Here is a 22,276-nt window from a genome sequence, read left to right on the forward strand (position 1 = left end):
ATTGTCACTAGAGCTTGTATCCACTTAATGACTGTGGGACATTCCAATCCCCATCTGATGCCCAACATCACATTTCTGGTCCACGCCGTCAACGGCCAAGCCCCATACGATAAACTCCATCAATGGAAGAACATGTTTCTTGATTGCATGAAATCAGAATGTTCAATTGTGTGTCTGCCCGCATTGCTGTGCACCATGAGACACCTGCTCATGGTTACCGCACACCAGCATTCCTTACTGTTGTGGTGTGGTCTGTAAATCCATCAGTGTTTGGCATTTCATGCAGAATATGTTTATGGGCTACTGCGCCAGACCGGTCCGCATCAGACATCCAGCAGAAGTCATGATTTTCAGCTCTCTACCTCCTTTGGCCCTCTGGGAAGGGGGCGGGGTCAAATGGCTCCTGGAAGACTACAAGGTCGCGGGTTCCCTAGGTCAAGATGCAGAGTTGCCCAGAAAGGTGGTATCTCCTCCAACGGTTCCCTCTGCTGCCCAGGTTTGATTGGAAGACAAGGGTGGTTTGTGTTTCAATTTATCATAATTTCACAAAGATGTCATTCTTTTCAGATTTGTGAGTATGATGGTATGACAGGTTTGAGGAGTTTAGGATGTCAAGCGTTACATGTAAAACGTAAGACTAGACATGGGGCATCTGATCCGTCCCTTCCAGATTAGATTGGTTGCATCCTGAATGTACTGCCAATAGTAGCATAGAAATTTAACCAAGTGAAGTATTGTATGTACCAATAAGAATATGGACACACAACAATTTAACTTGTAATAGCCATTAAGCCGAAGTGAAGCCCAAATGTCAGGATTCTGCTTTAGTTGAATGCATTTTTACAGCCTATGTGAAACTAGTTTAAGCTACAAGAGTTTTTCTCTAATGTGATTGTCAGATAAGTAAGTCACTTAAATGTGGCCAATGAAGTATTAACACATTAAAGAGCATGATATGGAAACCTCTTTCCAGAAGTGTCACGCTTAAGTTTACTAGTGCGCTCTTCAATTGTGCAGTGACATTGTTTCTCATTATAGCAAGGTGTGTAATTTTGTTTTATGAACTGTCATTGCAGTATCAGACAATTACGTTTCACGTTTACATCTTGTGCTTTTGATTCATTACAGAGCAGTACAAGCTGCTGAGTGATCACATTGATCGAATGGCCACAGAATAGCCCTCGGGTGACCTGGCTGCAGCTGAACTGAAGAGAGCGATCGCCTCCAAGACAACACAGTATTGAGGACCACCCTATAGAAACTACTGCAATAATGCCTGCATGTTCGTTTGCCAACCACTTCCCAAAACCTGTGCCATGTCACCTGTCTGATTAACCTGCATCAAAGCACCAGAAAATATATATTTTTTAAATAATAGATTGTTTGTCTACAAAATAGAGTCAATATTTAAAATTTCTATTGTGCTAGCTTTGTACTTTGTGGGTTGTCAGGACAAGTGGGTAGGGTTGGATGTCTTGTTTTTTTGTAGTGCAGTGCAACACACTCTGTGGCTGTCGAAGTTCAAAGATGTTGTAAGTAATGTAATTTAGCATTTGTAATTATGGAGCAGGGTTTTGAAAACATAACTATTTTCTTTGTACTGCTGCTACCCTAGAGGTCCATCATGATGTAACTAGAAGGGCAGAGAGCATCATGCTTGTACATGCTGTGACTCTTTACAGTTGTATACTCAGACCTTGCACTATGTGGCAAGGAGCGGTTTCCAGCAATGATCTCCAATGATTTCTGCAGTGGTAGTTGTGAAGCTGGCAGTGTGCACATCTATTTGCATTTACTTGCATTGCATTTTTGAAAGTCCAAGTGTTGATCTAGTGCTATTTCTGTGTAATTGGTGATTGAGCAGCATAACTAACAGTGAATGGAGAAACACCTTAACTTGTTATATGCGTGAAAATGAGTGTTTGTCTCTTTGTATGGAGCAAGGGTCCGAGCGCGGTGAGTCATTTGTATGTTGGTATGTTTGGTGCTGTTTATTTTGCCATTAGGAAATGTGTTGATATAAAGAAGTAATCCCTAAAGATGTCTGCTTTCTGCACTTTTTCCCAACCTCCCCGTCGGTGTGAGATCATCAATTTTTGGCCCCTTTGTGGTGATTTCTTTTCCGTTCTAAGACTGCTTCTGGTACCCTCTACCTCCTTATTTCTTTTGGAAAAACAAGGTGGTACCTGAAAAGATCAGGTTTGCTACAGGGATAGTTTGGAATGCTTACTGTTCCATAGTCCAAGCCTTTCCCACCCAACCTCCCAAAGAAATATACTAGGTTCTCATTCAAAGGAATTGAACAAACTGAGAATCTTTAAAATTATTAAAATTCAGCCTGTTAGGTCCATAGAAATTAAACCATGTCATTACATTCCAGTGTCTTTATATAGGGTTGCACTGGTCACAAATAAGTTATAAGTGAGCCGAGGTTTACTAAAACAAAACTGCAATGATTCTCACTCATTGTGCTCCCTTTGGCATTCTCAAAATAAAAATGGTTGATTGCTCATGAATGTTAAATGAATGCCTTTTTAACTTTTACAGTATAGGTTATATTTCTAAGGGAGTGTTAACTGTGAGAATTTAAATATTTGCAATATGGGAAACGCATCTAGCAATCGAGCACACGTTGGTTCATAAAAATACTTGAATCACTTTTCCCAGAGTTACTCAAGCATCTCATGAATTCCAGTCCTGCTACCTTCCACATTGATCAAGAATAATAGATAACTGCAGGTTTTCAAGATCAATAAGGCAATCCGACAACAACTGTTTCCCTTTTGATAGTAGGATAATACATATTTGAGGTTGTACTTTCTCTCCCTGTTTTATGAATTTGGTCACTTCACTTGGAAAACAGGTTGGTGTAGTTGCTTGTAGCACAGATTTGAGAGCAGAGCATTTTTGCAGACTGAAATAATCCACATTAGGCTCCCTTGGCAAAACCCTTTCTTGATCTCCTTAAGCATCTTCAACGCATTGTTTATGGAGGAAGATCTGGGCACAGCCCTCGAATTCCAGTGGCCATTTCGTATGAACAGTGGTAAGCACTGTCATATTCGATTGGTTGCACTGAATGAGTTTAGGCCCCCTTCCTAATCCCTACCACCTTTTCTTTTCTAATCTTTTTTTTTTGTTGGCCTTTTGGACACAGCACTTGCCTGTAGAAAACGTATTCATGTACATTTATCTCAAGAAGCTGCAGGATCCATCGCGTTATGGGAAAGATTTGCACTCTTTCACCACCTAGCAGACCCCTAAGGCAGATCTACTGCATTCCTAATGCCTTTTGCAAAATATGGAGTCCAGTTCACCAGGGCTTCATTTTCATTGAGGAGGCATCTACTTGTGTATCCACCTTGGTATCCTCTGAAGGGTTTCCATGCATGGTTTATTGGTCACATTCACTTCACATTCTTGTTTCTTACCCCTTCCAGCCTCCTGACACCTTATTTTGTGAAGTTGCTCTACTAGGCAAATAACTGATTATCTACTGGCCACAGAACATACATATGCATATACATATACGTGGTCTCGTGTGGGGGGTGGGGAGACTGCCTTTAGTGGGATCTGTGAGCTTCACGTGGTTTGGATTTGGATTTGCTGGGCCATACATTTCAGAATCTTCATCTCTTCCCCTTTTGTCCTCATCCATAATTTACCATACAGGCTTTCTCTTTCACTTTCATGATTCACCTCCTTTATGTTCACTTCCTCTGTTATTCACACTTTTTTCCTTTTCTTTTTGATATGTATTGCATTTTTCATTAAAGTTTGGCATTTAACACAATTCACCCCCAAGCCACACACTAAACACTTGCAATGTATTTGCACACCTTGTGAGCCAAAATGATAAAATATAACAAGCGCAACTACAGTAATGGGTAGTCTGAACCAGATCAAGGACAAAAGTAGAAGTGATCCTGAAGAGGACCTTTTGGGGTCATGGAGTTGGCGGGGTCTAGTCATACCTGCTAGGGAAGGTGGGACCAGATTTCACAAGCTTAAATAACTTGCAACACAATGCCACTCTGAATAATCAGATACGCTCCTATGAAATGTCATTACATTTGAACCATATTTACTCATAGTCTAATATACCACATTGTTGATGAGAAATCTTTTACTTTCAGATAAGGTTGCCATTTCTTGCAGCGACTAATTAAATGTAGGTTTTGTTGGATTCTTGCAGTGTCTCAAAACCAACTTTTTCAACTATTAATGCCTGCCACTGCCAGTTTCTTTTAGATGTCCTTGGCAGCACAGTGCTTCTGGCCCAGGGAACCCTCCACTGTTACTTTTGGAGCTTGTGTAACAGCAATGTGCACTTTACTGTAGATTCTAGCCATTAAGTCAGACCAGTACTTTTCAATTTTAGAGGAAGCCCATACCTTGGGGACCCACTGAACTATCCTCCTTTTTCATAACCACAAAAACCTTGTTGCATGAATCTAGCCATAAGGCCTAACTCCATATTCACTCAGTTAGCACAGATTGACTTCCATCTTGAGTCACTGAAACCAAGGTCTTCAGTGAGCTTTTAAAGAGCAGAACCGTATGTTTTCAGAACTTAGCCAGTGCCATGTAGTGCAGGCAGATCACACGTTTGAAAGCCATCTATACAGGCCAGTGATGCCAAGAATTCTAGATCATGGTTTCCTGTGACTTTTATTTACATTTTAGAAGTTCCAAGGAGTCCATTGCACCATTATTCCATGCATCCTGCAACACTAGAAAGCCACAATCTATCCAACTCTTCCATTTTAGAACTTTAACACACTCTTCTTCCAGTTGGTGCATCCCTATGGTCAAAGTAATTGTATATCTTCAGGGGAACAATGTTGTGCCAAATTCTAGCCATAGCATGTTTCAATTAAAGGGGTCTTGGTTAACGCTTACAATTGGTAGTTGCAAAACCAGTGCCATGGGGAGGAGTAATGACTGCTCTATAATCCACCAGTTTGCATCGCTGTTTTATGATGGGAGAGACATTCTTAAAGAGCCCACTAGGCATACACCTTCAAATGTAAGGGAACCCAAATTCTTCCCTCTCTATCCCTCACCCCCACAAATCGGAGCTTTAACATTGTACCAAGACATTTTAAGAGATTTTGTTGTCTAGAGATGCATGTTGTGAATGCTTTCTTGAGTTGGTCAGCCTCCTTCTCTTTTAGGGGAAGCTGTACCAGACTGAATTCATTTAGGAATTTTGGGAGAGGATCATTTAAATTCTACACATTTAATAGTGTATCTCCCAGTTTCAAGTCATGCTTTTGAATCCTGCTTTTCCACTCTGCACCAGGAGGTCTTCCCAGGAACTCTCTAAACTTTAAATTATAAGTAAGTTAGACCTTTGTTTGCCCACTCCACATTCCAATGCTCATACAGGTCTTTTGGAAGAACAACGTGTTGGTCTTAGGATTCCAGGTTGCATATAACTACCAAGAGGACATATGCACAGGAAAACATCTTGAATCACATGACACTATTTTGTATCCTTTTAATATGGGTCATTTCGTAGAACTGACAGGATAGGCTCTAATGCAAGATTGAATTAATACAGGGATATGTGTCACCCTTGCCTGTTCCCCCTGCATAAAGGAACATTTTCCATGATCACACTATTCACTGATATGCAGCATGTTGTGTATTCGCATATTGCTGTAAAAAGACTGAAGACGTTTTGGAAAAAGACTTACAGATACTCATAGCCCTCTGCCAAATGATTTCGCTTCATCGACACATATTGCTTCAAGAAATGTCTTAGTTACCACGCCAGTGGAGTACAATTAGACATTTTTATTATCTAGCCAAGAACAACCTTCCCTAAGCCTGACCTTTATGTATTAGTCATGACCTTGTCGTAACGGATCACAGGCATTTGCCAGGAGTTTAACATTTGCGTTTAACTTGGATATCGGATCATAACTTGCCCTATCCCTGGGATCTATACTTGCTTTGCAAATTAACGTAACTAAGCCCAGATCCATAGAAGCCAGGGTTCTCCCTCTAAAAATCTTGTTGAACAGAATAGTCATGTGGAAAATGTGCCAAAGAAGGTACTATACATTTCTGCGGGGAATCCATCGTGTCCCAGAAGATTGTATAGCTCATCCTTGAACATGCCTGTCAATGGCAGATCATTATTCGTTCTTTAATCCATATGTTTGTCACCATATAAAGATATCAATCATTTTATGTAATAGCGCAAGGTAACCAGGTTTAGGCAAATTCTCTTCTCCGAGGTGGGGGCAGCACCTCTACTCACCTGTGACCATGCTTCTAGACACAAGCAACCAATTCTCAAGCAAGAGTATAAAATAAGTGAGGTGCAACTGGAGTCCAAAACCTAGTGACCACTTTGTACGTATAAAGATTACTAGCCAACACTCTGCCAGACTTCTCACTATGCTTCCTCTATAGTTGGAGTTTGCTGAACACTGCCTTTTCTGCCTGTAAGGTGAGGAAATATTCAAAGGCAAGTCTTGCCTCCTGAGAGGTCCTGTGGTGCCATGAATCCTCTAGTTTCTTGTAGTTTTCTCCATCAGTTTCTAGTGTTTCCTGGTAGAGGAAGAGTTCCCTCTTTTTCCTTCTGACTCTTTTATGATTGAAAATGTGATAATTGCTCTGCAGGGTCTAGTCTAAAGGACATCCAATATAATCGGCCACCAATTCAATATTCACTTTGATATCAAGTTGATGTGTCTTCATTATGTGCTCTACAAATGCCTCTTCTTTCAGGAGCCATGTCTCTTCATATCTTACTTTTAGATTATTCCTTTTTGAAAGCCATGTTGAGGATAACATCTCCATGGTCAGAGGTTATGTCCCATATTGAAGAAGCAGCTAAGCTTTTCGATATGGGACATTATAACAGATTATGGGGATTTCTATAGATCAAAAACAAAATATTCTAGAGTTGCTGAAGTTGAGGTAGTGAGATGAATATATAATTCCTTTTCTTGTGGATGTGTGCAACATCACAGGTCAATTATTGTGAATGTTTGCATCTTGTTTGTCCAGTGTGTGCCAATCCTTGTTACTCAGCAATTTCATCCAGGGAAAAGTTAAAGTGTGCCCATTTTATCTTTGACAGCATGCATTGGTCTCACAAGGACTCACTCATAATAGCGACATGTACAGGGGCCATAACATGGACAGTAGCAATCAATTTACAAATGTATCGGGATCCCCAGAATCGAGGGGTAAATTGTGGGTGGTGTAAAATAGGATAAGAGGTTCAGAACATTGATAACTTGGTTTAGTTAATTTGCATAACAATATACATTATTGTTAACTTGCTCAACTACTTGGGATTAATACTCTCAAGCATCCTTCTATTGATGAAGCTTTGCAATGTTCTGTTGGTATTATTGAGTCTCGGTTTTCCCACTTGTATCCCCTCTCTCTCATTTGTGCTAGTGTTGATTCCCAAATGTAGACACTGTGCCTTTAAAGGAGGACTGCCTTCTGGAGTCTTCTACTCTTGCAATTCTGTTTGGTTATACCTTCATCCCCTGTTCGTGATGTTTCAATATTGGCTGCTCACTATACTTCACTTGGTAAGAGCTGTCCCTGACACGGTTTTCTTCCCTTCTGGTCATTCTGGCATCTTCTGCATTTGTTACTGCTGACTGTGCCAGACCCATCCAAGATCCTTGCATTCTGACTATTCGGCTGTCAGCATTTAATTCCCAACCTCATCCTCCTCCACTGCTAGAGATTCCACCTTGCTGCTATCCAACCCTTCACTCGAGTACACACAGTGTATCTCGGAATGCCGTAGGGTGAGGGTTCTGGGCGTGACTGCCCTTTTCTTTGATTAAAACCAACTACGGCAGTGCCAGAATGCCTATTCTATATCAAGAGGGGAGGCCAATCTGGGGAGGGAACCCATCTATCCTTTTTCACTTATTTGCTACCCCTTCCAAACATCCAACCCATACCTTTGGGCTCCAGAAGGCAACTGCAGTTTACACCAACCTCATGTTAACACTTGAAGCCTGGTTAAGAGTAGTTTTCTAAAGCTTCGGAGTATAATACCTACTAGTCATGCCACACCCCATCAGATAAACATTTAAAGCTAGCACTGCAGTGCAGTCCCCTGATAAACCATATATGGTAGATGTTTGTCTCAACTACATCTTTAAAGTTTTTGTGTTCCCTTCATTCTAACGCTAGGGCTCACTTTGGATCCTGCCTCTGTCAAAACAAGAGGAGCGCAAGTTCCCAGTGTGAAGGAGGTGTTTCCAGTCAAACTCTGCAGTGGAGACATAGACTGACCCCTGTAAGAGAAACTATAATCAATTATTAGGATTGAGATCAACCTAGTTTCTTAGGATGTTCATTTTGACCAACAAAACCTATGCCATTCTGCAATGTTCAGCTGAACTGCAGACTACTGCTTTCTACAATCATAGTAGTTCTTGTCATGCATCGAAAACCCTAACATGGAGGGCGATACTTTTCATGTAGCATAAGTCAGCAAAAAATGGAATTCCTCGATTACTTCAAAATAGACCAGTTATCCATTTTTAAGTTCAAAAGTCGGCAATGAGTATAATTCTTAGTGTTTTAGTCAAATTGAAGCAGTTTGTATACCGTACAGAGGCAGCAATACCATGTTAGCCCACCAAACCGTGAAGGATATTCCAGCAGTGATGCCTTTTATCAGGCTAACTCCATATGTGTGTCTACTAGTCTTCAAGACAGTTTGGTTCTCTGCCTGACAACAGCGACCTGTTATCTCAGAGCCAGTAAAGATGTTGCTACATCCGAAAGTCACATTTTTGCATAGGGCTGTGTGTTTAAGCTTTACAAGCAAGCAAATGGCTGGATTCCTAATTTGGTCTGCCCATTTGCTTCATATAGGGCAATCACATTTACACAATTGTCATTCTTGTTTTTAACCAGTTATACCATGCAACATAATGTTGCTATTAACACATGCCATTTGAGCACCTTTTCCAAAATGTGCATGACCTTTTTAAAATAGCGTTTTGCACTTTGATTTTTTTTTTCTCCTTGTTTTCAATTTGATTGTTACTGCTATCTTTACTGTTCTGTAACCCTCGTATATGTGAAGTGCAGGTTTCTCAATCCCATTTTCATTGAGAAGTACAATTTTACAGACAGACAGCAACTCCTAGGACCATCCAGTCTATTGGCTTCAGGCCTCCTCTTTAAACCGCCTCATCCTTTTAGGATCTGTGCGTATTAAGAGCAGTATTTAAGTGGTCTTATCTTCAGATTATCTGTATTATCTGCATGTCCATGTAAATAATTTGCCACTATTTAGAAGCGTGTAGCCACACTCTTGGAACCTTTAGAGTAAGCAATGATTGGAGCATACCACTGAACTCCTATGATTTGGTGGCTGTCACCTGCCCTGTAATCGGTTTACTCGCCCAGCAAGCCCCCTATGAGCCCATACACTTAGTTAGGCTCTCACCCACCAAGGTTGACAGCTATGCTGGAAACCAAGTCTCATGATGTAGTATAGATAATTCGGAGCACTTTCTCTTTGAGGAATGTTTAGTTCACTGTGTAGGTTGTAGAATTCTAGCGTGGTTACCTGTCCACTCTGCCATGTGCTTAAAATCAATTAAAGGGCAACTCTTAAAAGTACACCCTAAGATAATTTGTATTAGTTTTGTATATGACACAAGGGGCATGTCTAAGCCTTAAATGTCGGTGGAACAGCGGTTACGTTGATGTCCTCTCTAGTGTGACAACGTTGGTAAGGAAGAGCCTGGATTCTCACCAGCTCGTTGTGAGCCATCGGATGATCTGCTCCAGTAGGTTGTCTTTTCCGAAGAGCCTAGTAGCCAATGTAGCAGCAGGTAGTTGTGGTAAAAAAACAATTCAGGGTTTAGGATCCCTTCCCCAGGATCGCAAACACTAGAGTACAAAGTTCTGATAAGGGCACATGGTGGAAAGGCGCTGGAACTTTCCCTTTTTTTGTTTCTTTTTACATTTCTAACTTGATGTTGCAGACTGAGATGCTGTCACCTGTTTGCTTGTTTGTGAAGCATTTTGAAGTCTACTATCTCAACGCTATTCAGGTCCTTTTCTTAAGTGCTAGCTCATATAGCATGCTTTGTCTCCTCTTATCTGCTAATGTCATATTCTGTAGTTATCCAACGAATGACGTTCCTGCTTGCTCTTAAGACTTTTGGCTATTTAAATTGCTAGGGTACAGGGAACTCCAATCAGTTAGTGATTGCGTGTTGTGATTTTTCTTAGCAACGTGGCGCCAGTCTTGTCACTCTGACTTCTAAAATGTAGAAAGCATTTGTGGCACGTAAATATATTTTTGCCTGTTTGCACGTGCCCATGATAGTTCTGAGGTATTATCTGCCTACATGTTCCTAACCTTTTCTTTGTACCTTTTTTCCAATTAATTTTCTGGGTGTGCAGTTGCACCCTGCTTAGTGGTGGAACTAGGAACATACAGTACTGTAATTATCAAACGAAATGAAAGGAAGTGTTGCCAAAGAAATGTCACTGTGCCGTATATGCCTGTAGCCTTTGGAACATTTGAAAAATCAAGGTTCAGTTACAGGTTTCAACAGGATCCCCAACAGAAATAATTTGTTAGACAACTGTAACATTTGGTCTTTGCCACCTGGATCAGATCACTGTTGTGATTGGTCTCCAGCCATACTCCTTGCAAACTGGTTGCTCTTTTTCGATTTTAGGAATTGCATGTCGCCATCCTATTGGGAAATGGAAATCTCTTCAAGGTCTGGATCATTAATTTGTCCAGAATGTGAATTGCCACAGTGTGCGTAACAGTTTACAGCTTTTGGTGCAGTGGCTTGTTTTCACAGTTGTGGATCCACGCAAAAGAGCAGTGATTCAACTTCCTTATTCTGGAGACCATAATGGCAACCTCAATTAACCCTTTTCTCTTTTGAATGCTAACCGTTCATGCTCCATTTCCTGTTATTTTGTGGAATCCTATTTTTGTTATCATATTAATGATACAAAGGCATCTTCACACCCACCCTGCAGCAGAGGCTATCCGTTCTTGTATTTACTCCAAAGATTTCAATCTTGCAGCTCAAGTTGTGATGTTGCCTTCTGTACAATGGTGTGTTCTGAATTTTGGATATGTTGTAATGGATGTTTTTGACTGTATTTGGGATGCACATAGGTATTTTGAACCTGTTGGAACAGAACCAATGTGTTGTATGGACTTGCCACCTTTTGCCTTTGCTATTCTGTGAACATTGTCTGTGATAGTTGCAGAATGGCTGACCCATTTTTGGTTGTGCATTTTTGTGCATGTTCAGAAACCCCATATGCAGTTTCTGAATGTACACAGGTAATTCTTGATAGCATTTTGAGGAGTTTGCTCCACTGTATGGTTTGGGTGTAGATCGCTTTTGGCTGGGAGTGAAGAGGAAGTGGGTTTGGGTGAAAAATCGCAGCACACTACTGACCAGTCAGTGAATACATTATTTGTTGCCTGTACAACTTCCAATTGTTAAGAAAAAGTAAAGGGAACAGCAAAAGGGAACAATGTCTACGTAGCCTGCATTGTTTTGTTTCTAGAAAAGTCTGTTACAAGTGTATACATTAAGATGTCCCATAGCTTTCCTGACTCTTCCGCCCTCCCCCAATTTTCCGAGCACCTGCCCTGAAGGCTGTGCTTTTTATTTTTTTGTGTGTATATATGTAAGTGCTTCTCACTTTAACTTTGCCACTGTACTTCAAAAGTGTTGATGCCATATATTGTTTTCTGTTCATGTTGAGTGCAAGTGTTACAGTATTTCATGTGTCATTTTGGAACTGTGAAACAAAGAAATGCTGTTCGAGGAGAGCAGTAAACTAGGCATGCCAGTTACGCGCCATTGGTTAAAATGGCTGAGCTGCCTAGAGCAAGACAGTGAAAATTATGACCGGCAAAGGGACTAGTATTTGTGCAAAAGGTTTACCCAGGACTGTGAAAAAAATGAAACTGGAATAAATTATTATCCACAAACTTGTCTTGGAAAGTTATTTGAGATTTGAATTGAATCCACCTGGTTGTCCACAGTGATGCAACGTTTGTATTAGTGTTTTTCCATTGGTGCCCTTTGTTGAGAGGCTAATGTTTATACGTGCTTGTATGCATTGTCGTGGCTAAGCAGGGAAATGTGGAAATGAGGGAACTCTAATGGCAATAAAGCTGTGTGTGCGCCGTAGTGTTTAACAGATTGTGGGTGGCACATAAAGCAATGAACATTAATCAGCCACCTCTTTGTTTAGAAAAATGTGATCTAAAGAAAGGTGTAATGTTAAAATCACGGCCCAAGTGACAAAACATAAGTGGCGAGAATACCATAAAAAGCTACACTCAGAGTGGATCCATCCTTGCAATTGTCAAAACACCACTTCACAAATTTCAGTCTTGTGGCACTAAGTACAGTGGGACATAACTACCATGCACACCGATCTCTGCCAGCACAATAGTTAATGGGCCTGATTCATGGATGTGTTCTATAATGGCGCAATCCCATAGGAAAACGTTCCATGAATCGGGCCCAATGTTTTTAGAGCACTTGACTGGTATTTTGCTTGTTTTATTTTCTATATTTTGGCATAGGAGGAGAGAACTGGGTCCCTAGAAGGTAAAGTGGATTATTGAAGGCCTTCTACTGTGAAGGCAAATGGAACAATACACGTGCATGTTACATGTGTTGTTTCGGTTGGAGTGCAATATAAAGAAGATTGGGTTTAATCTTATACCTTATATGCACCATGCAGCACACTGGAAAGGAGGACTACTCTGGTTGTACCGTGATGCAGCCACCGAATTCTCTGATTATGAACTGTTTATCTTCAGTACACAGGGACCTGACACCTACTAACCACAGTCCTTATTCTGTAAGGGTGCTCAAGTCCTGAAGCAAGCAACCACGCTGATGCTTGAAATTTGTAAATAAAGGAAGCCTTTACCATTCGCTGTGTATAAACCACTTCAATCAAATCCCCATAATCATGCTAATATGGTGGTGGTGTGATCCGGCAAAGAACTTGCCCATCAGGACTGCGTTGACCCATGTCACACAGTCTCTGTAAACTGCAGTGGTCTCTGAGGGACAGGCTACTCCATCTGGACTTCTGTTCCCGTCGTCTACTGCGCATGTCACACATGCAGAGATGCAGACAATCTGACTCCTCTCTGAGGCCATGCCACCAAGAACCAGTAAGTAAAGCTGAGAGCAACACCACCACCGTGCTTCTCAACTGTGAATTCTCCCAGTGAATGGCACCCAGCATTTTTCAGCTGGTTAAGTTTGCTGTGCCCATATGGTCCCAGGCCCAGCTCCTGGGGTTTGAGCTGATTTGGATTTAGTCTTGGATTTCGTGTTTATTGGACTGCTCTGCTGCCTGGATTCTGCCCTTTATTTCCCCTGCCCCCTCACATCCATCCCCCCACCACCCACCGTGGACTGAATTGGATTTGCTCTTGTCTGGTTGGTGAACTCTGCTGAGTTGATTACTGCCGCTTGTATTTCATCTTTCCTCCCCTCCCTTAATCCATTTGAACACCTTTTCAGCTCTGTTTGTCTTCTGTTAACTCGCTGCCCTGACCTTTTTGACTTCTGGAAAGTCCAAGGAAGTGTTGTGCTTTCTGGGATGACTCCTGGACTTGCGTAAGGTTCGTTCTCCCTCTATTTTGCTCTGCCTGGAACTTGATGTGAACAGTTTCCTTCCTAATGTGATGACTGTGCCGTATTCCAGTAGCTTAGCTCCCTTGGGCCATCAAAGTCAAGTCCCTGTGAAGGACCAATGGTCATTTCTTGTTCGCTATATTTGTAGCATCTCTTGAGCAACTACTTGTCTGAGTGGACTTCTCTGATCTATTGACACCCAATGCACCTGTAAGAAGCCAAAGTTTGATTCTGTATACTGGTTTCCCTCTTTAAGGTATTGTGATGTTTTGGGTGGGCGGGGGGAGAGACGGAAGGGTGCAAACTGTTCTAGCATCTGAATTAATGTTGGTTTTATTTCCCATTTAGCTTAGGAGAGGGTGAGGTGGCATTTCACTGCTTTTTCGCTACAATGTTCAATGTCCTGTGCCTGAGTGTTACTCTCCAGGGGTGCTCTGTTTTGGAAGTCACTCGGGCTGTGACATGGAAGTGTTAGGACTTGGTGTAAGATTATCCTTAATTAATCGGAGCAGTTATGCTTTGTCTCTCTCCCTCGTCAGGGTCTTTACTCCATAAGGAAATGCCCATCAGGGTCACGCCTTGGACAGACACCCCACAGCGAACAGACTGACAATAAGGAAAGTTGTGCTCTCCATCATGGGATCTTTTTAAAACGCAGCTGTCCATCTGTGTTTACTTATCTATTTATTTGCTTAAATCAACCAAGCTTTATGAAGGTCTTTCTCTAGCATGGATTCACATGCTCATGAATATTCCCTGTCAGGCTGAGAATCCTCTGAACATTTAAAGCAGTTTAACTTTAAGCTAAGAAACTGCTTGTCTCCTCTATAGCTTATCAGTGTCACTTGGGGGTCATACTCCCCTCCCCCCCCCAGCCAATGATACTCTTCCTCCTAAGCTCCACCCCTGGTTGCCATCTTCAGATTTGGTAGAGCACATAGCTTGGCAGTATGAACCAAGAGGAGACAAAGAGGGGATGGAGGGAGGGTTTGCATGTGAATCCATGCAAGACCCATGCTGCAATAGGACCGGTTAAGTAACTTGTTCCTTCACCAGCATGGGGTTTTGCATGGATTTGCATGCTCATGAATACGATTACACAGTAGTACATATACACAACCATGCGATTTGTCAAGGCTCACAGAAGCAATACACTTACCCTTGGAATAGACTCACCTCAAGCAAACAGGTTGCATAGCATTGACTGGCCCACCCGGGACTCCTCCCTTGAATCCCTGTCTGCGCGTTTCGAATTTTGTGAAGGTGTGGGTAGACTTCCCTGTAGCAGCCCTGCAGATGTTGAACTGGGGAACACCAGATCGAAACGCCATCCTCGATGCTGTGGCTCTGGTGGAATGAGCTGTCGACCGGCCTGGGAGTGATCTGTTGGTCAGACAATGGCACTGCATGATATATCCGGAGAGCCACCTGGAGATGGAAGCTTTAGACAGGGCCTTCCCATGTCCCACAGGTCCAAAATTGACAAAAAGGTGGGACGTATTTCCTTCATGCGTGCCACATATAACTTCAGGGCATGTGCAACAGCCAGCAAATGCAACGCCCTTTCAGCAGGCGAATAAGGATTTGCAAAGAAAACTGGCAGCACCAAAGGTTTGTTAAGATGAGTCCGATGGAACCTTTGGCACGAAGGAAGGATTAGTTCATAGAACCATTTTTAGCAGCATGGAAGGACAAATACAGAGGCTTACAGGAGAGGGCCTGCATTTCCCTGACCCGCCTGGTCGAGGTGATCGTCACCAGGTAGGCCGTCTTCCACAACAGAAACGTCAAAGGGGCTTGATGCATAGGTACGGAAGCCCCATCAGTTTAGTGAGTACAATGTTGAGCTCCCATGCTGGCGCAGGAGCCTTAACCGGAGGCTGAAGAGGCCCTTGAGGAACCCCTTAACGAGCCTGCTTGGATGGAGTCTGTGTAACTGGATATGAAATTGAAGCAAAATCAAAAAAGGTAGCTGTTCCTTAAAGCCTCCATTTACAGTATGAGAAACAACCACTAACTTGTAACCACATATTTTTATGCAGCCACCTCCTACGCGTAAGGCTTTGCTTTCCGTTTTGTGCTCTTTGCCTGTACTGACGCTTTCTAATTTGTAACTGCATACTGTGATGTAGCCACCTCCTAACGGTGAGGCTTGGCGTTCCATTTTGTGCTTTTTATCTGTACTGGACGTGTCTAAATTGTACCTGCACTTCCTCTGGCAGCCTCCCGTAACACGAGGTCAGGCTGTCTAGTTTGTGTAACCGGATTTTACTGTTCTGTGTGTTATTGTAACCACTTTCTTAAGTCAAAGCGCCCAGATACCCCAGGGTTCGGTGTGCTATATAAATGCCAGAATAAAAAATAAATAAAAAATAAACCAGAATGGCTCTCCTATATTTAAAAAAAAAAAAAACATCTGGCCAGAGGCAGTACATTCCAGTACATTGCAGAGCAGGTGGGTTTGGGTGGATACATAATGTATGCATAGCTAAAATCAATACCAATTGTACAGTACTGTTGGACCAGTTTGACATTTTGCCCACCCAGCCCCTCGTGAGTGAAAAGAGGCCAACCGATGTAGCCGTAATCCAGACACTCCTGCACCGCACTTCTGATTAGAACTAAATGCAATCGCTAAACATAAAATAAAGGAGAATATCTGCCCAGCTTCAAAGAGCACATAAAAGAAGCCTTCACAGCACATTCAGGATTCCAAGATGATGTAGGGAACGCCCACCAGTGAGCGGTGGCCCGGTTTGCAAATGGCCTACAGCCAAAGGCTAATCCAGATTTAAATAGAACTGATAGAGGGTGAGACTCTGGCTTATAGACAGATCCTGGCTCAGGCCAAGCATTACTGCAGTGTCTATGACAACGCTAGGAAAGATATCAAAGATACATTGATGGCATTACAGTGGAATCATTGGAAAACATTTATATTGCCAAGCACCAGACATCCTTTACAAGCACTTGGCCGGGGTCGTACCTTGGATCAGGCCCCTTGTGGGCCCTCCAGTTGACTGACTGTTCCTAGTTCCAAAGCAGCTACTGTGAAACGTATGGTTATTGGAAGAATGAATGCCGTAATCTCACATTCAAAGTATTGTACCAACTGGTTGTCTGCCAGGTATGATCCTCCCCTCTACTCAAATTACCCAAACCAAGAGTCAGAGAAACCAGGTTTGATGCAAGAGGGGGCTCCCAACCCCGCTTCCTCCAGTGCCTCCCACTCCCATCCCTAGTAGTGTCTTGGTTCCCCACCAGCCCTTTCAGCTCCCACAATCACACCCCGGCCACCAGAGTGACACTATCTTAAGGCTATTGAACCCTCTTCAATATTCAACATCCAACCTCCCATCACTGGTTCAAAATAAAAGCATTACATTACTGGTGGACAAAGGGGAGACGTGGAGCACTTGTAATGCCACTAAATTCCTCAACCTCCCTACATTTGGGGCACAAGGTCTGGAGGGGATCCCCAGCTCGCTTCCTCTATCTCAACTCATTTCTGTCACCCTGGCCCCAATCTGCTTGTTCCAAGAATTTCTTCTCAGTGCTTTTACTCCTCCAGATGGGTGTTCTGGAAATGTAGGGGAACAGATTGATGTTTTGCAAAGCAGAAGGGGACATCTTAGAAATTGCTGACTAACATATAGAGGTACAACTATCCGTGTCACACCACTTACAGCAGTTACCACTCAGCATGCATAATTTACCTTACTCAATCCAGGCATCAGATAGTAAGGATGTAGGGCTGATCCAATCTGTGCAGCCAGTCCACATTACCCTTGAGATAGGGTTTCACTTTCTGAGGTGTTGCAGTATCCTTTTTGTCACTGGCAGCAGGACAAGGAATACTCCCCGTTATCTGTTCCTCACTGGCACAAGGTATTCCTGTCCTGACTCTAGACACCTGCAATCTACTATTCTTCAAGTCACAAATCCCCATTCCATGGTATGTCAGTTTGTTTAGGACCTAAGTGCTGTTAATGCTGTCACTTTTTCCAGTGGTCGCAAAACCTATCGCTATCCTCTCCTTCATTCCTGTATCTGCCACACACTTTACAGTGGTTGATCTCTGTAGCACACATTTCAATTTTCCCATGGCACCTGACGGCAGCAAATCCTTGTTTTTATGTACAGAACACTGCATCGCCCTTGGACTCATCTCCCAGTGGGCTAAGTTGATACACCTACAATATTCACACAAATATGTCCTACTATTGTGTCCTATGCCACTGCTAGCTAGCAAGAAAGACATGTCTATCCGCTCACTCACACTTCTGGGGCACAAGGCATCCAGGTAAAAAAAAATGCAGCTGTCTCACAGAATGGAAATAACTTGGTCACTGCCCTGTCTTAGACCCACAGCAAATCCAAGCAATGCTACAATTTACTGTCCTCCTCAAAAAGCAAGGACTCAGGGTTTTCTTGGAGGTTATAGGTTACTGCCGGCAGTGGATCATAGATTATGCACGCATTGCACAGCCACTCCAGGAGGCTGCGAGTGGGGATGCCCCTGACCCTATTATGTGGTCTACCCTGTTAGAAAGGTCACAACAGAATGTAAAGAAAGTACTATGCAGCGCCCCTGCCCCAGGCCTCTTGGCTTATATTAAGGACTTTATATTGTAATGAAAAGAAGGGGCAGACTTTGGGGTATTTTTACAGGAACTCAGGGGGGCCCCCAAGATCAGCGGCATACTTTAGCAGGGCCCGTTACCCAGAGGAAGTGGCACTACCTGCAAGCTTGTGTGCACTGGCAGCTTCAACATGTTCATTGAACAATGCACTAAAATCATGTTACCAAGCTGCCTCGCGGTGCAAGTACGAAGTACATGCTTTGCTGCTTAAACCTAGGACTTCTAACCTCTCCTAGGCACAACCACTCAAATATTAAGAAATATTGTTCAACAAATGTAATGTATGTGTCGAGAGGTGTCTGCCATTCAACACTGCATTGTTACTCCCAGCCCTGGAACAATGTTTGACCAACACAATTGCACAAAGGTGGCACAGACAACAACTACAGTCCTGAAGGACCTCGGACAATGCAACTCCTAATGGAGTAAAAGTATTTGCAGATCTTCAATGAAGCTGCAGGAAAGTAGGGCATTGTCTGCTTTGTTCTTATTGTGCAGACCACATCTGATCTTGCACAATGCACAACCCTTCTTTGCAATCTTTAATGCCACCATTTGCCTCAGCCTTGCTCAGCGTGGGAGGAAGAACGAGTGGCATTAACCGGAGAATATATTTTGTATGATCAACAGGAAATTAAATGTACGAAGCCAGTAGATCTAGATTTTGGTGTGTCATGAGTTTAGGGTACTGTGAAGGGAGAGTGGCTCTCTTACCTCTGATGGCTCCCCGTTTAATAATGCTACACACATTCTGGTCGCCCTCAAAATATGACTGTTGCTAACAAAAGTGGCACTTCTTAAATGTAAGGTCCATAGCAACGAGAAAGGGTACATTTCCCAGAGGTATAGGGGTTGAGATGGCTGATTCGTTTGCATAAGAGGGAAACATGGGTCAGAGGGAGTTTACAGCTGCTCCTGCTGCCGGACAGAGAAGCTATCCCTGCCCGGAACTCATTCAATTCCAATCATCTTGTCAGCCTCGAAGATGGAAGGGTGCGCTCTTGAAGTATGTGAAGTGTGGCGGACCCTGATGGTAGGCCAGACACCTCGAAATGTATTTACGTGAAAGCTTCGCAATTGGCGCACCGAGTGGCCCACGCTGGTAGGAATACAAATCTCTCCCAAATCCGCAGTGGTATGCGAAGAGTATGGGTGTCCATCTGCAAGGATTACAATATTGGGGAACTGACAGACGGGCCCTACATTAATGCATTTGCAGATGGATTTTGTTCACATGCTCACAGTTGTATCGTATATTATAATTGTTCTTTTGTAACACGCTTAATACCAAACCAACCAGTGGTTTCTAAGTGTGGGATCAGGATTTGAACCTGTGTTGCTCGGTGTTGTTTTGCTGCCAAGACAAACGTGTTGCCCCTGAGCTGCCCTCCCCTTCCTCCCATAAATACATGCTGGTGATTATGGACATTTAAAATGGCTGGTTGGGGGGTGCATCCTTGTATACATGATGTTCTTAGCGACAAGTATGAGGTACAATGGACGCTGTTTATATCCGAACTTGCATGTCCTCTACTGATCTCAAAGTTGAAAGAAAGAATGGGGAGTAGAAACTGAAATTCTCTAAAATGTATGCCCAAACAGACGTCTTGGCCAGATTCCCACCCATTGGCGTTCCTGTACATGAGGGGGTCGGCCAACAGAGCATTTGTCTTGTCTAAATCCTGAATATTCATCGCCCAGCCAATGTGGCTCCTTTTAGCCAACCCCCCAAGTTCAACCCTGCTACTCTGTCCCTGCAAGTTGACAAAGTACTAGATTGCTTTCAGGCCCTACTAGCTTGTCTGAGTTCTATCCACTCATAGGTCCAGAGGATCCTGTGTATGTTGAAGACCATTCCTAAGAACGTCCAACCTGATGCACGCATCTCACATGAAGAGGTTTCATGGGTGGGTCTCTGGGGAAAATTTGATGACGTGTCAGCATTCTGTTAGCCCAGCACACCCGGCTCTGCATGAGCGCTCCTATGCAACACCTTATTATGACTTGCATCCATGACCCGGGGCCAATGGTACCAGCTCTGCTTCGCCATCCACCTGAATCCACCGTGATCGGTATCGCTACATTATGGAGGAAAAGAATACTGAATTCGAGTTTACAGCGCATTCGGCATGAATGAAATGGCAGCATCCCCACTATACTGTACAAGGGGAGCAGGGGTGTCCTCTGCTCCACTTGTTTAACACTTTACAAAACATCAAATGGCATGAGCATTACCTTTTGCTAACATACGATGTCAAAGCTCTCTACACCAACATGCAGTATGATCTAGCACTAGCAACTGTTGCTTACTGGCTCTCTTTTAATTCTGCGTCACATTACCAATTTCAACAGATGTTGACAGAAATGCTAAATTTTGCTCTTTCCAACAACTATTTTCTGTTTAATGGATCATACTACACACAATTTAAGGGAGTAGCCATGGGAGCGTAGTTCGCTCCCACGCTAGTGAAAATCTTCATGGGGGAGTATGGGACGCTACACACACTATCCCCCAGCTTATACGATGTAGAGAACAAGATATTAATGTGGAAACCGTGCATTGATGATATACTAGTCATCTGGACAGGGGACCAGGACCAACCTGATATGTTTACCAAAAAACGAAATGACAATAGGTACGGTATAAAACTAACCTGCACATCTAATCCTAATAACATCAAATTTCTTGATTTAGATATTGAGATTATTGATAACTCAATCACAACACGTACTTATAGAAAACTGAATGAGGTAAACTCAGTTCTTCACGCCCACAGTGGGCACAGAGGAAGTGTTATTCGCAACATCCGAAAGGGTGAAATGTTACGGGCAAAATGCAATTGCAGTAATTTCGATGATATCAAATCAGAAACCAACATGATTGCCACAGGATGCAAGGACATGGGATACAGGTCCCAAGATATCAATGCGGCCATATCTCAGGCGGAATCAAAAGATTGTGACAAGCTATTATCACCCAAGAATGTATCCAGCCTCAGACAAATAACATGTCTTTTTTGTCACCAAATACTTAGCTCATAAGGCTATCAATGACATTCTTAGATGACACTGGAGAGTACTTAGACTTGATCCCGATTTGCACCAATTATCACAGATAAACCTCAAATGGTCCTTAGCCCAAAGTCTTGGTAATATCATCAGTCTAAGTTTCTTGAAAAAGCACCCTGTTTCAAAAATCATGACATGGCTGCCACCTTGTAAGGATTGGTGGGATTTGTACTTATAGGTGCTGGAAAATGCAGATAACTGCAACTCCCATGAGCCCCGGCGGCAATGTTGCCGGGTCCTTGAAAGGAGCCGCACCTGCCTGTGCTTGCTGATTGTTTTGTACGTTGGAGGCATGGCAGGATGCGATAGCGGTTGTAGGAGCATCTGGTGTGCACAAGAGTACTTGTGGCAAGGCAGAGTTTCTTTATAATTTGCCAGGGTCACAGCGGTGATTGCTGGCAAGGGAATGACCTTGAGGCCTTACCACAACCTGCTCAGGGATGCCGTACGGGCTCCCGAGCCAAAGATAAGTGCAGCACTGCGAGTGTCATTTAAGTGTGTGTGTCCAAGTACTTCACACTGGGAAGGAAAGGCTTATTTAAATGCTGGGCAGCGCCGCTCGCAACCAATCTTGTTTTGTTCTTAATCTTGGATAGCTCTGTGAAGTAACGGAGCATCTCTGGACTAAAACCTCACTCTGGGAGGTAACAGGGTAGTGGTGTTGGGACTGAACTATGGTTTAAGAAGCAATCCATCAGTATATGAATACTTATGACATGGGAGAGTTGGAGTAGAGGGGCGTAACCAAGGCATGTTACATGTTAATGTGAATCATTATGTCCTCATCATGCATGGTTTAATATAATGTGTATTGTTTTCTATGATGTATGTATGTTGCAATTCACTGTCCGCTTATGTTATGTGTCAATGAGCATTGGATGTAGGCAAATGAGAGCC

General features: G+C 42.9%; 1 protein-coding gene across 2 annotated transcripts in view; it reads left to right on the plus strand.

Annotated features, from left to right (window-relative positions):
* The window catches only part of KIAA0513 (KIAA0513 ortholog), a 1,246,509-nt gene extending 1,245,092 nt beyond the window's left edge, over positions 1-1,417 (plus strand). Inside the window, exon 14 of one of the 2 annotated variants that reach the window (XM_069636198.1) lies at positions 1,129-1,417. In XM_069636198.1, the coding sequence (XP_069492299.1) occupies positions 1,129-1,178 (50 nt within the window). In that variant the 3' untranslated portion in view covers positions 1,179-1,417. The remainder of the gene's footprint in view (positions 1-1,128) is intronic. The other variant, XM_069636197.1, reaches the window with a different exon arrangement.
* Positions 1,418-22,276: the final 20,859 nt, after the last annotated feature.

This window comes from Ambystoma mexicanum, chromosome 1q (genome assembly GCF_040938575.1).
Source record: "Ambystoma mexicanum isolate Mex_15411 chromosome 1q, UKY_AmexF1_1, whole genome shotgun sequence".
NCBI classification, from domain to species: Eukaryota; Metazoa; Chordata; class Amphibia; order Caudata; family Ambystomatidae; genus Ambystoma; species Ambystoma mexicanum.